This window comes from Taudactylus pleione, unplaced genomic scaffold, assembly GCF_031769625.1.
Source record: "Taudactylus pleione unplaced genomic scaffold, aTauple2 ptg000137l, whole genome shotgun sequence".
Lineage (NCBI taxonomy): Eukaryota > Metazoa > Chordata > Amphibia > Anura > Myobatrachidae > Taudactylus > Taudactylus pleione.
Genome location: NW_028284539.1, coordinates 1695457 through 1708815, shown reverse-complemented (window position 1 = coordinate 1708815; position 13359 = coordinate 1695457). Strand labels below are relative to the sequence as shown.

Below are 13359 nucleotides of genomic sequence, written 5' to 3'. Positions count from 1 at the left end.
TCTACTAGTTAGATGTCAGTTTGGACACCTCCCTCCCAAATCTAAATCTCTCTGTACATTTTAAATCCGCCCCACCTGAAGTGCAGCATGGTTTCACCAAGATGATCAGTTGAGAGAGATATCTCCCTCTAGTCCCAACTCTGAATCAGGCCCTTAATCTCATATATGCAGAAATAAGACTTTAAGAAGGTCAGTATGTCCACAATAATTCTCCCCAAAATAATGCTATGGGGTAAATTTACTAACAATAGAGATTGGTCGATATGTCAGTCTTGGGTGATTTAAGGGTTGATTTTCATCTTGCAAATTTACTGAAGGTAAAGTCGGATGAGATAGAGAGAGATTTCTCTCTTCTCACTTGTAAAACTAGAGGGGAGAAATCTAACTCGAATCAACTCACCATCGGTAAAATCGGAAGTACTTTTCACCTAAAATATACATCTATCAAATTTACCAAGAATCGGGATGACAAGCTCGGGTGAGATGACAGCAAACTCTCTGGCCAAATCACTTTTGAAGCTCTCCACTCCCTGAGCTGCAACTTAGCCTTAATCATACACAAATCATTGTGATTTGTGTATGTTTCTGCCCTTAATTAGTTAAAAACGGGTTAAGTTATTTAAAAAAAATGATTTAACCCCCCCCCCCCATAAAAGCATAACCAGCCCGGACTTGTCAGCCTGACCTGGTACCTAAAATTATGGGGAACAAAATGAGTAGGGTTCCACCGTAGTTTAGGTACCAGCACCAGGCTGCAGGGCCAGTCCTGGTTTTATATATAGAGGGGGAAAAATTGCATAGGGGGCCCCCTATATTTAAACCCAGCACCTGACCCAAAATGACCGGGTTGTAATGCCACAGCCAGGAGACCCTATTACCGGGTCTCCAGGGACAAAGCATTATCACTCCAAGCCGCTCAGGCCAAGCCGTGGATCTCAGGGGAAGTGGAGACCCCCTAAAAAAGGGATTCCCCCTCTCCTGAAACCTCAGGCTTGGTCTGAAGCCCGGGGCGCTTCCCTGCACCCCTGGGCTGTTTGTACGGGGGTAATAATGTGTAAAATTGAAGTAAACTATTGTATTTTACAGTGGAAATACAGGTGACAGCATGCCTGCCCTTTGGCACTTGTGGAACTATACAGCACCCATACCCCCACTGTAAAAAAATAGTTAAATAAAAACAATACACACAAACATCTTATTTAGTACAAGTTTATTACACACATACTTCACTCATACATACTTACCTGCTGTCAGATTTTTCTGTCCCCTTGTCCCCATATAATCCAATGGAGAGTGCCTGAAAAAAAGATTCTATACTCACCTCCATCCTTGCACTGGTCTCCATAGGATCCAGGGGTGGTCTTTGAAAAACACTAACACGATTTCCCAGCATGTAACAGCATATACTTACATCTGTTCAGCTTGATTCGGGTAAGTTGTTTTTTTTTTTTGTTTTAACAAGATCGGGGATGCTACAGAGAGCAGCATCAGGATGGAGGTGAGTATAGGATCTTTTTTCCATCGCCAAGCACATGGATTTCTACTTGGGTCAAGTAGACCGACCGGCTGGTATAGGTAAGTATTTGTGATTGATGTATGTGTAATAAAGCTGTACTATCTAAGATAGGGGTCTTCAACCTTTGGCCCTCCAGCTGCTGTGGAACTACAGAACCCAGGATGCCCTGCCACAGTTTTAGCATGCTGTTATATCAAAATGGTGGCAGGGCATGCTGGGATGTGTAGTTCCACAGCAACTGGAGGGTCAAAGGTTGAAGACCCCTGATCTTAAGGTGTGTATGTAGTGTCTTTATTTAACTATTTATTTTACAGTGGGGGTACAGGTGCTGACCTCCTATTGGCACTTGTAGTTCCACAAGTGCCAAAGTGCAGGCATACCGTCACCTGTAGTTCCACTGTAAAATACAATAGTTTACTTCAATTTTACACTTTATTACACCCGTACCCACAGCCCAGGGGTGCGGGGAAGAATCCCGAGCTTCAGACCAAGCCTGGGGTTTCAGGAGAGGGGGGACCCCTTTTTTAGGGGGTTCCCTCATCCCCTGAGATCCCTGGCTTGGCCTGAGTGGTTTAGTTGATAATGCTTTGGCCCTGGAGACCCGGTAATAGGGACTCCTGGCTGTGGCATTACACCCTGGTCGTTTTGGGTCCGGTGCTGGTTTTAAATATAGGGGGACCCCTGCACAATTTTTCCCCCCTAAATTTGAAACTAGGACTGGCCCTGCAGCCTGGTGCTGGTACTTAAATTACGGTGGAACCCTACTCATTTTGTTCCTCGTAATTTTAGGTACCAGGACAGGCTGACAAGTCCGGGGCTGGTTATGCTTTTTTTTAAAGAATTTAACCTGTTTTTTACAGGACTAACACACAAGCAGCCTGCACATATCTCACTGATATGTGCAGGCTGCTAGCTAGGGAGAGATTTGCAGAGAGAAAACATTGCAATCTCGGGTGAGTAAGCTCCTGCAAATCAAGATACTTGAGAGAGATATCTCGTTCTGCTTCACCATCGGCCAACGCGATTTGCCTCAAATCGCCTGGTGGTAAATTTGAGAGATGAAAAAGTGATTAAAACACCTGAGTTTTGGCGAATTCCAGCGAGCTTAATCTCATTAAAAATCGGGACCATTTCAAATCTTAGTAAATTTACCCTTTAGTATCTCAAACATTGCACTCACATATTGAACATCAAACAAAAACCCCTGTGGGCAGGGCTTCACAATCGCTCTGTTTTCCAAGTCAGTTACCCTCCCAGATGGATATGGCTGTGGAGGTCCAGAGGTCCGGAACTCTGTATCACCACCCAGGTACTGCACTTTCCAGAAGCAGTTCCCCATTAGATAAAGATCACCTGCTTAAAGCTTTTCGGACCTAAGTCCTTCCTCTGAAGCATGGTGATTGCTAAACATTAATAGATATATATACCTCTAGTGACTAAGTAATATGTCTCTGGTGTGTCGCTGATTTTGCCACCCTACATCCCCAGGCATCCTCAGCAGAAATGACATAATACCGGAAGTGATATCATAGCGGGAATCTGGAAACACGCTTGTGTTCCAAAAGCGTTCCATTAATACCGGAGGTAGAAAACATCCTTGACCGGAGCTGGAAATAGTATATGCATTTCAATTGACCGTTCATCCATTACACAAACCAGGAAGGGGCATGAATAAACAATTTCCGCTTTCATTATAGATACATGTAGATAGAAACCAAGAAACCAAGGGTTTCCAATAAAGTGCAGTTTTGTCCAGCAAATTAAAATAGTCATTTTCCACACAGGAGACATGTAAAAAAATTATAATAAAATACCAGTAAGCAAATAAAATATAATACAATGATTTCCAATAAAGTGCAGTTTAATCCAACAAATTAAAATAGTTAAATTTAAAATACTAATAATTAAATACCAAAAATTGTATACTGTATATACATAAATATAAAGAAAGAACCAACTACTGATAAGATAACCATTCATAAAAAACTTTTTAACTCAAATTCTCCATTAAGACCGTTTGGAGTTAGGGTTTTTAATTTATACACCTATTTCATTTCTGCCTTTGACAAGATCCCTATTTTTTTCCATATAGGATGAATAATTTGAATCCCCCAGAATGCTTTAAAATAACATGGATTAGACTGATGTGAATTTTTAAAGTGCATAGATGCAATGTGGGTTTCAATGCCCTTTGTAATATTATACGTGTGCTCTGCTAAGCGGGTTTTTAAATTTCTCCTTGTTTTCCCTACATAAATTAGTCTGCATTGGCATTTAAGAGCATACACCACATTTTTCGAATTTCAGGTGATGAAGTCCTTAATAATATAATTTACTCCATCCACCTGGAACTCCCTGACCTTATTTTCACCCTTTGTTGTACGACGCATCGTACATAGGCCACAAGTGTGAAACCCATGACTCCTACTACTTGTTTGCTTTTTTTCTTCTATTGCACTATGAACTAACTTGTCTTTCAAGTTGGGTGTCCTTCTATAAATAAATGAAGGATTATCAAGTATGAGTTTACCAGTTACTGGGTCCTTATTTAAGAGTTTCCAGTGTTTCTTAAAAAACAATTCAATCTCCTTGTGTTGAGAATTGAAATTACTAATGAAAGCCCATTGATGGTCCCTTCTAATCTTTGACCTATTTTTATGTATCTGCACCATTAGAGGAAATATATTGTGTATTACCATTTTGCCCAGGTCTATAGGCAGCAGTCAAGTGATGCTCTATTACATATTTTCTTAAGAATTGCTCCATCTGTCTATTGAGAGATTCTTTATCATTATTTCAGTGTCTTGAGTCTGTGACCTTTCTGAACTTCTACAAGTCTTTTGAATTGTGCAATATTTTTTGACACTTCAGATATTTCTTTGATGAAGTACATATATGTCATACTTATGATGTCACTTATAAACATCACAAAGTATCTGTATCAATTCATGGACTTTATTTCCATTGGTCCACACACATCTCATGTACTATCTCAAGTGGTTTTGTAACTCTGCTTGTTGATTTTGGAAACTACTGACAACTTTGTTTCTCTGCGTTATTCACTGTCATTCCTGAAAACATCCCATTCTGTAGCTTTTGAACACTGTCATATCCAAGGTGACCAAATCTATTATGCCAAAGTTCTAATGGCTTTGACTCAGTTATTATCATTGCAGTGGTGTGTAGAGATTACATACAGTTACTGACAACTGTAGCTATTACTGTATTATACCTGTAGCTTTTACTGTCCCTTTTCAGTTTAACACAATGCACTTTTCTCTAATGAAGTGAACTCTGGCCTCTCTGTTCCAGGACACTGATGGTTATAACATTTGTTCACATCTCTGGTACATAAAGCACATCTTGAATCTCTGAATTTTGTTGTTGTTTCAAGTATAAATGAGCTTTAATTATCCCAACTTTATTGGCTTGCCAATTCCTTTGATAGTGATGGGGTTACATATGGTTAACCTGGTAAACCATTCATCATTGCAACTGAAATACCTTGTTGCCTCTGAATCGATAAACTGTGGTTACCTGTAACACTCGGGGTTGATTCATCTATACCAACACATTTCTTACTTAGCACAGGATTCACATTCCTTTGTTTGCACTGAAATGCTTTGTGAACTATCTTGTGACAATTATAAGACTTGAACTTCAATTTTCAGAACTTTTTGTATGTAATGCAGTTGTTGTTGCACTCAAATCACAAGGCACATATGCTTAAAGCTCTAACTTTGCTCTAGCTATGGGCCTGATTCAGCAGCGCACGCAAGTCTACTGCTGATCACAGCTTCTCGACTATCTGGAATCTGCACGTGCACATGACTTGTTCTGCGTGGCTTGCATGCAGACTTCCATATGCCATTGCCTTATTGACTGACAGAGGCATTTGCTGAGCGGTGCTGTGGTGGTCTGCATTCCTGGAAATGCAGACATCTCATCCCCATTTTCCAAGAGTGGCAAGGGCAGGATCTGTGTCCATGGTTGCAGATTCCTGGCCTCGCATGCCTATCAGCCTGTGCAAGCAGAGGCTTACTCAGCTGGCCGGCTGAGTACAACATCGCGATTGTGATGCCAGGCTGCAACCGAGGTTGCAGTGCTGGGATCTCAAATGCAGCAGGAGTTGTCAGACACCTCCTGTTGGATTTGAGCAAAGATGAAATTGTGAAGCTCCTTGTGTGCAGCTTTGCAATTCCATCCTCTGCTAAATCAGGTCCTGTCACTGTTGTTAGCTTTGCAATGTTTGTCTCCAACACCACAACCAGGAAGTCAAACTCAGGTATCAGGTTTTCTTGTATTACTGTAGCAATCTCTTCATCATTCATCAATCTCATCATTATTCTATTCCAACCGATGTTAGTTGCTGAGAGACAAACATAATTTTGTCTATGCAATCACACTGCTGCATTCATTCATTTGGTGTTACACTATAAACATCTTAAATGTATTCCGTTCTCTCATCAGCTAATTAGAAGACATCTGTCTCCCACGATGTCCCTCAACACAGTGGCAAGATGGCACTTCACATGCACAGCATTAAGACTGTCAACCATCTTGATACATGGAATAAAGTCTCACTGGAGGGGCACTTAAATGGAGTCTGCACAGTAGTGCAATCCTCTTTCAACACACTTTACTATAGCATAACCAGGACAGTTTATGAGTGATAGTTATTATAACAATATGATGGACATTTCAAAAACTGTATCAACTTGTAGCCTCATTTAGCATTCAGAGTAAACCAAGAGTAAACCTAGTTAAAAGGCCAGTTTTCGCAACTTGCTAATACCATGTTGCTCTCATAAGAAGAGGAACATTTGCAATAATCCTACATCTGGATGAGGTCCTAACATTATTCTAACATCACAAATGTTGGGTATTTTTTATCTTGAGCAAAAAATGTCTTTAAGCCAGTGGTTCCCAAACTGTGTGCCATGGCTCCTTGGGGTGCCTCAGGACACTTGCAGGGGTACCTCAGCTTGGTGGTCCAGCACCAAATCAAATTGTTTATCAATGTAATGTAAATATGTAGACAAACATGCACAGACCTGTTCCCCAACACATAATTGAACCTAAGGATTACAGGTAAGCACGATTTACTTAATGAGAAATTCAGAAAAAAAAATTATTAACAAAATTTTGGCCTAGGGGTCCCTTGAAGACAAAACTGATCCTCGAGGGCACCGTGATTCAAAAAAGTTTGGGAACCACTGCTATAAGCAATTACAGAGTAAAATGGTACTGTCGCGCTGTCATTCAAGCAGCTGGAAAAGGGATAGTCAGTCCCAACAATGATCACAAGAAAAATAGTACAAGAACCAGTGCTATTTAAGTATATATATGATGGATAGTTTTAAATTATGAAACATATTTATATTTATTCCATTGTCCGAAAAATGCACACTAAAAAGAATGCACTAAGTGCATACTAGAGTAGTAACATTTCAACATTAATACAGGTTGAGTCTCCCATATCCAAATATTCAGAAATACGGACTATTCTGAAATACGGAATTATTTTGGCATGACTGAGAAAATGAAACCTTTGATTTTTGATGGCTCAATGTACACAAATTTTGTCTAAAGCACAAATTATTCAAAATATTGTATAAAATTACCTTCAGGCTGTGTGTATAAGGTGTATATGAAACATAAATGAATTTCATTTCTGTACACAAACTTTGTTTGAGCCACAAAATTATTGAAAATATTGTATAAAATTACCTGCAGGCTATATGTATAAGGTGTATATAATACATAAATGCATTCTGTGTGTATATTGGGGTCCCATTCCTAAGATATTTCATTATGATATGCAAATATTCCAAAATACGGAATATTCTGTTATCCAAAATACCCCTGGATCCAAGCATTTTGGATATGGGAGACTCAACCTGAATATAAACATAAACAGATAAAGTCAAAAATACACAAAATGCAGATTTATGTCAATGCAATTCAACTCCCGAATTACTTATACTGGAGTTAGGATTCCCTCCTGTATGTCCAAAGGATTTGATTGAGCAGCAAAAGATTACCAGTCTGTGGAGTGAGTTCTCAAAGTTCCTTTTAGCATCCACCATGCAGTAGTTTAAGGTTGTGAGATGTTAACCACCCAGAGTTCTTAAATGCCGCAATCCTTCTCAGAGGGGTTTTGTAAAACAGTCCAAGGTGCATCCAGTGGGTCTTGGGAGTTTGTAGAAAAAAGCCCTCAATGTGTTTCATTGGGTTATGGTCCCCCAGCTTCCTCAAGAGAATAGGTATAGATGTATGGGTCACTGATAGAACTTAAATACCCACTCGTTAATTGAAAATGACACACATGTTATTACTTAATACACAATAGGAAAAATCATCCATCAAAACTGTTTTCAAATATTACCTGGGCAATCTTACTTATGCCTAAATGTTTAGACATATATTTCTTAACAAATAATAATAAGAAAGAGACCATGGTCAAGACCATCGCGACCATCGGGCTTGCGACGAGACCCTTGTGGCAGGGTCTCGTTGCCGCAAGCCCCAGAGAGATTTTGTCTCTCACAGAGCCGGAATCTCTCCCACTGACATCACTCGTGATGTCAGTGGGGCCGCCCCCAAACGGAGGTGTTCACATGGGAACGCCTCTGTTTGGGCAGCCACTCCCCTGACCCGCCCACCAAAGGGGGCATGCTGTCACTCAACATCGACAGCACACCACCTTTGGTACAAGACGGTTTGGCCGTCGCTATCCAGGTCTCGCGCATTACGCACGAAGGAGCCGGCTCCGTCATGCGCATACGCACTGGGCCACCATCGACCCGCTTGCGAGCGCATAGTGCTCGCGAGCGGGTCTGAATCAGGCCCTTAGTGCATTCTTTTTAGTGTGCATTTTTTGGACATATGTATATTTTTCATAATTTAAAACTGTCCATCATATTTATACTTATCTATTCCTAATTGCTTAAAGCTATATAACCATTCATCTCATCATGTTACATTTTCCCTTACCAATAATGTGTATTTCTCCTCAGGATTTGCGGATTCATCTTTGCCCCCACTCTCTTTAGTCAATGAAGCCCAGTATCTTCTTGTAAACACAGCAAGTATTTATCATCTTTGTCAGCAAATTCCAATAAGGTGAGATGTATGTGGTAGGTGTATGTACGTATATAAGTATGTATATGTGTAAATAAATATATGTAATATATATACATTATGTTGGTGTACTTGTAGTGTAACATGACTGAACACCTAGGACACAACCAATGTTCTGATATCTGCTGCCTCTACCAAGCTCATTTGATATTATCTATCCTTCTTGATAGTGGTCCACAGTACACTGAATATGTAGTCATTGGACATACACATGTATGGAGCCTTGCTGTCAATGGGCAAGTAATAGATTAAAATTTGTAATAGATTACTATGATTTCAGCTCATCCATGTGTACCTCAGTGATGGTGTCACTAAAACCACCCCTACAGAAGCTAAGTCTGACAAGACTCAAGTTCTCCCACAACTGCCACTTAACTGGATGCTCTGGAGCTAATGTATTTGTTAGAGGTGAAGCTGTAATGAAATATAAATTATAGTACAAATGGCCTCACTATTTTAATTCTGTTGGTGCTGTTATTTAAGAGGCTGATCCATGGAGCATTATGAATAAAACACTATATTTAATATATACAAAGTAAGCTGTTCGTATGAGATAAATTGCAATTGTACATTTTGTTTCATTATAACTAATCTTTAAATTATCCTGATTGTACTGTAGTTTTTTTTACCTTAAATCACCTATTTAATTTATCATTCATACAGTATATTTAACCAACACTTAGCAAATAAGCTATTTCCATTAAGCATTATATATTACTGTGTGATCATTATTAATAGAATGCTATGTGATGGTTAAAATTTCAACTACATTAAACATAATTACTGGAAAAACAGCAACATTTCAGGCAATTATCAGTCCATTCTAAATATAGTAACACTGGCCAGTTTGTGTCCTAGTTGAAATGTTGCATATACTCTGGTTTATTATCAATTCCTTTATGTTGTCTTGAGACATTTCAAAGTATATACTGTATGATTATCTATAATATATTTGGCTTAAATGTCCATCTATCACTTGTGAATGTACTACATATGAGAGGAGGTTGCACTAATCCCTCAAAGCTTTCAGTGGCTGCTATGGATGAGGTGGAGTGAGCCCCTCCTATTCAAATGCTCTGAAGGATGAAGCCAACTGGAAGTTCCCTCCCCTCACTGCTCTCATTGGCTGCCTAAGGCTCAGACACAGCCTCTGTTCTTTTCCCAGCATTGTATAGATTTATATGTCTGACCCCTCCTGTCAGCACCCGATAGATAGGTGGGAAGGTGACAGGGGTAAGAGAGATAAGGAGGGAGTTGAACAGAGATTAGCGAGACAAATGGAAGGTGGCAGAGATGAGTGAGGTTGAAGGAACAGAATCGTGAGAGAGAGGAGAGTAAGGAAAGAGATGAGAGAGACAGAGGAAGGAGAGGGGACAGAAATAGGAGAGAAACAGATGGAGAGGGAGGGCAGGATTGATAGAGAGCAGAGAGAGAGAGGAACAGGTGGGTGAACATAGATGAGATAGGGAGAGACTGGGAAGGGAGAACAGAAAGACAGACGGGGCATAGATGTGAAGGTGGAGGAAGACAAAGAGAAAAAAACAGCAATACCGGGCATGATACAGATGTGTCTGGCTACATCTTTGCTCATAGCACACCATACAGGCTTCTAATTCACGGCATTAGCATAGTACAGCATGGCACAGTAAGATGAAGTGAGACTTTACAATATACATGCCATGTAATACACAGCTTGAATATTGGGTGACCAGTGCTCCACTGAATAAGTGGTGAATAATACAGCAGTGGATGGATACAGTATGGCACTATAGAATACAATAGAACAGTAAGCCCTGACAGGCAGACCAAGCACATACTGTACACTATTGTAGAGTGTAAACAATGTCTTTAATACAGTATACATTACTGTAGTAAATCTACACAGCAGGCTATTTTCGGCAGTGATGTGTGGCACTCACACGGTGATGGTATGCCTTAGAAATTAGTAGTGGGGTATTAGCAGCGCTGTATGAAATTATCTATGAACCACAAATCTCAGCCCAGAAAGAGGTGTCTTTAGATTGCAAACTGACTGTGCATTTTATGCCGCACACTTGTAGCAATGTCGGCACTGCTGTGCTGCTTGGAGTTTGTACAACATGATGCTAATCAGTACAAATCAGTAAGTGCCGGTCACTGTGGCATTGTAGAAAGTAGTGTGCAGTGCTCATACAGTGATGGCATGTCTTAGAAATTAGTAGTTGGATCTGAGCAGCAGTGTGTAAAACCATCACTGAACTATAAGTCTCAGCCCAGAAAGAGGTGTCTCTGGATTACAAACTGACACTGTGTTTTATGCCACACACTTGCATTAATGTCGGCACTGCAGTTCCATTAGGAGCTTGTACAACATGTTGCTGATAGGTACACAGCAGTATGTGCTGGTCACTGTGCCACTTTGAAATCTTTGGGGTGGGTGCAGTGATCACATTACAAACTTGTTGTGCTCTCTTGGTCTCTTCCCCCAAAACAAGAAAGAGCCATTCATTAACATAATAAAGGACACTTTGTTTGCCATTTAAGCAGTCAGCTCAAGGTCAGCCATTGCAATTACAGTACTTATGCCCTAAAAATGAGAGGAATGGTAACCATTGCTAGGACAAAATCCTCCAGCTGCTAGAAGAACTGCTGTGCCACTAGGTGCTTCTATAACTTGTCACTAATCGGTATACAGCAGTAAGTGCCTTCACTGTGGCACTGCAGAAAGTCATGTGCAGTGCTCACATAGTGATGACATGTCTTAGAAATTAGTAGTAGGGTCTGACCAGCGGTGTATAAAATCATCACTGAACCACAAGTCTTAGCCCAGAAAGAGGTGACCCTGGATTACAAACTGTCTGTGAATTTTATGTTGCACACTTGCAGCCATGTCAGCACTGCTGTGCCACTAGGAGCTTGCACAACATGTCACTAATCAGTACATAGCAGTGTCGGTCACTGTGGCACTTTGAAATCTTTGGAGCAGGTGCTGTTATAACATTACAAATTTTGTGTGCCCTTTATGTCCCTTCCCCCAAAGCAAACATGCGTGGCTGTTGATCGATAGTCATCCGGCTTCCAGCCAATTATTTTTTACAGTGGGGGTACGGGTGACAGCCATCTGCTGGCACTTGTAGCTCCACAAGTGCCAAAGAGCAGGCACACTGGCACCTGTAGTCCCACTGTAAAAAACAATAGTAGACATATATAAATTCCACTATTACCCCTGCACCCACTGACCAGAGGTGCAGGCTAGTGCTCCAGGCTTCAGCCTGTCTGGGATGCTCAGAATAGGTGGTAACCCTTTATCTGTTGGTCCCCACCTCCCCTGAACTAGCTTGGGCTGACTAGCTTGGGGTGTTAATGCTTTGGCCATGGTGAACCGGTGAAAGGGTCATTACACCCCAACTAGTTAGAGTCCAGTGCTGGTTTTAAATATATGCCATTTTACCCCCTATTTTTAAAACCAGGACTGGTTCACAGAGCCCAGTGCTGGTTCATAAAATACGGGAGACCCCTACACATTTTCTCCCCATATTTTTAGAACCAGGACTGGCTCAGGAGCCCAGGGCTGGTTATGCTTTTGTGGGGGGGAACCTTACCTCAGTTTTTTTCTGCAATGTCTGCACTCAACTACAATTCTCAGCCCAGCATGCTCTATAGTGTGTTATATGGTGAATATTATTGTAAGGGGACACATGCAGTAAATAATATTAGAGGTTAATTTATATGCAGTGTACAAGTCTCCCAAGGGGAGTGGGGGTGGGGTTGGGAGGAAGGCTGCCCTCAAAGATTGTAAACCAATTGTCCTGCATTTTACTTTGCACAATGAGGTTTATTCATAATGCAAAGAAAAGCCCTGTTTTGAATCTTTATATATATTTTAATAAAATTAACAATAAACAGTACCGTTTGTGGTTTTCATTTAATTACCCCCATCCCACAGCATTTAGTCACTTTTTCTTTTTTGGGCTTTATTGAATTGGTTTTGGCTTGTTTTGGGCTTATTTTTCATTTGTTTATTCATTTTACAGTTTTCAACACTGGTCCCAATATGCTGCTCTTTACTTCTTCTTTTCTTCTTTAGACGATGTACTGTAAAGTACACAGCTCAGGTGAACTTGCTGAAATCCAATTTAATTTGCAAAGTGAGTGCTAGGTTTAAATGAAAAAGCATATCCGTTTTAACCATGTCACCACTAGTCTACTTCACCATTTTGCACTCTCGAATTCTTTCACTCCTGCTTTCTGCCCTTACAGTAGCTTCTCTTACACTGGCTCACTCATTATGTCTTCCCCTTTCCCTTACCCTTACACTGTAAGCTCCCTGCTGATGGAGCTTCCGTCTGTTCTCATCACATCTCTGCTCTCCAACCATGGACTCCAATCACTTTTCTTGTTTTTTCAGATGTACTAGACCCACCATTTGCTAGAACTTTCTGTCATCTACATTATAATATTGAAAAATAAAAGCACAGGATGTACTGTATAACAATTTTTTTTATTAAATAAAAAAAATAGTAAATTAAACTGTAAAATAAAATTAAAAAATGGTCCACCACATACTTACTGACTTTGCAGTACTTCTTCCCAGGAGCAGCCCAGAAAGGAGATTCTGCAAACATATTCAAGAGGGCAGGGCCGGCCTGTAGACCTCATTAAGCTCTGCCCCACCACAGAAAAAATTTGTGATTTGCGAGTCTGCAAGATTGGGGTGGGGT

At 40.5% G+C, this 13359-nt stretch overlaps 1 protein-coding gene across 2 annotated transcripts in view; it reads left to right on the top strand.

The window, feature by feature from the left end:
- The window catches only part of MOCOS (molybdenum cofactor sulfurase), an 805385-nt gene that overhangs the window by 710874 nt on the left and 81152 nt on the right, over nt 1-13359 (top strand). For both annotated transcript variants that reach the window (XM_088473622.1, XM_088473620.1), the window contains exon 12: nt 8536-8641. In XM_088473622.1, the coding sequence (XP_088329748.1) occupies nt 8536-8641 (106 nt within the window). The remainder of the gene's footprint in view (nt 1-8535; nt 8642-13359) is intronic.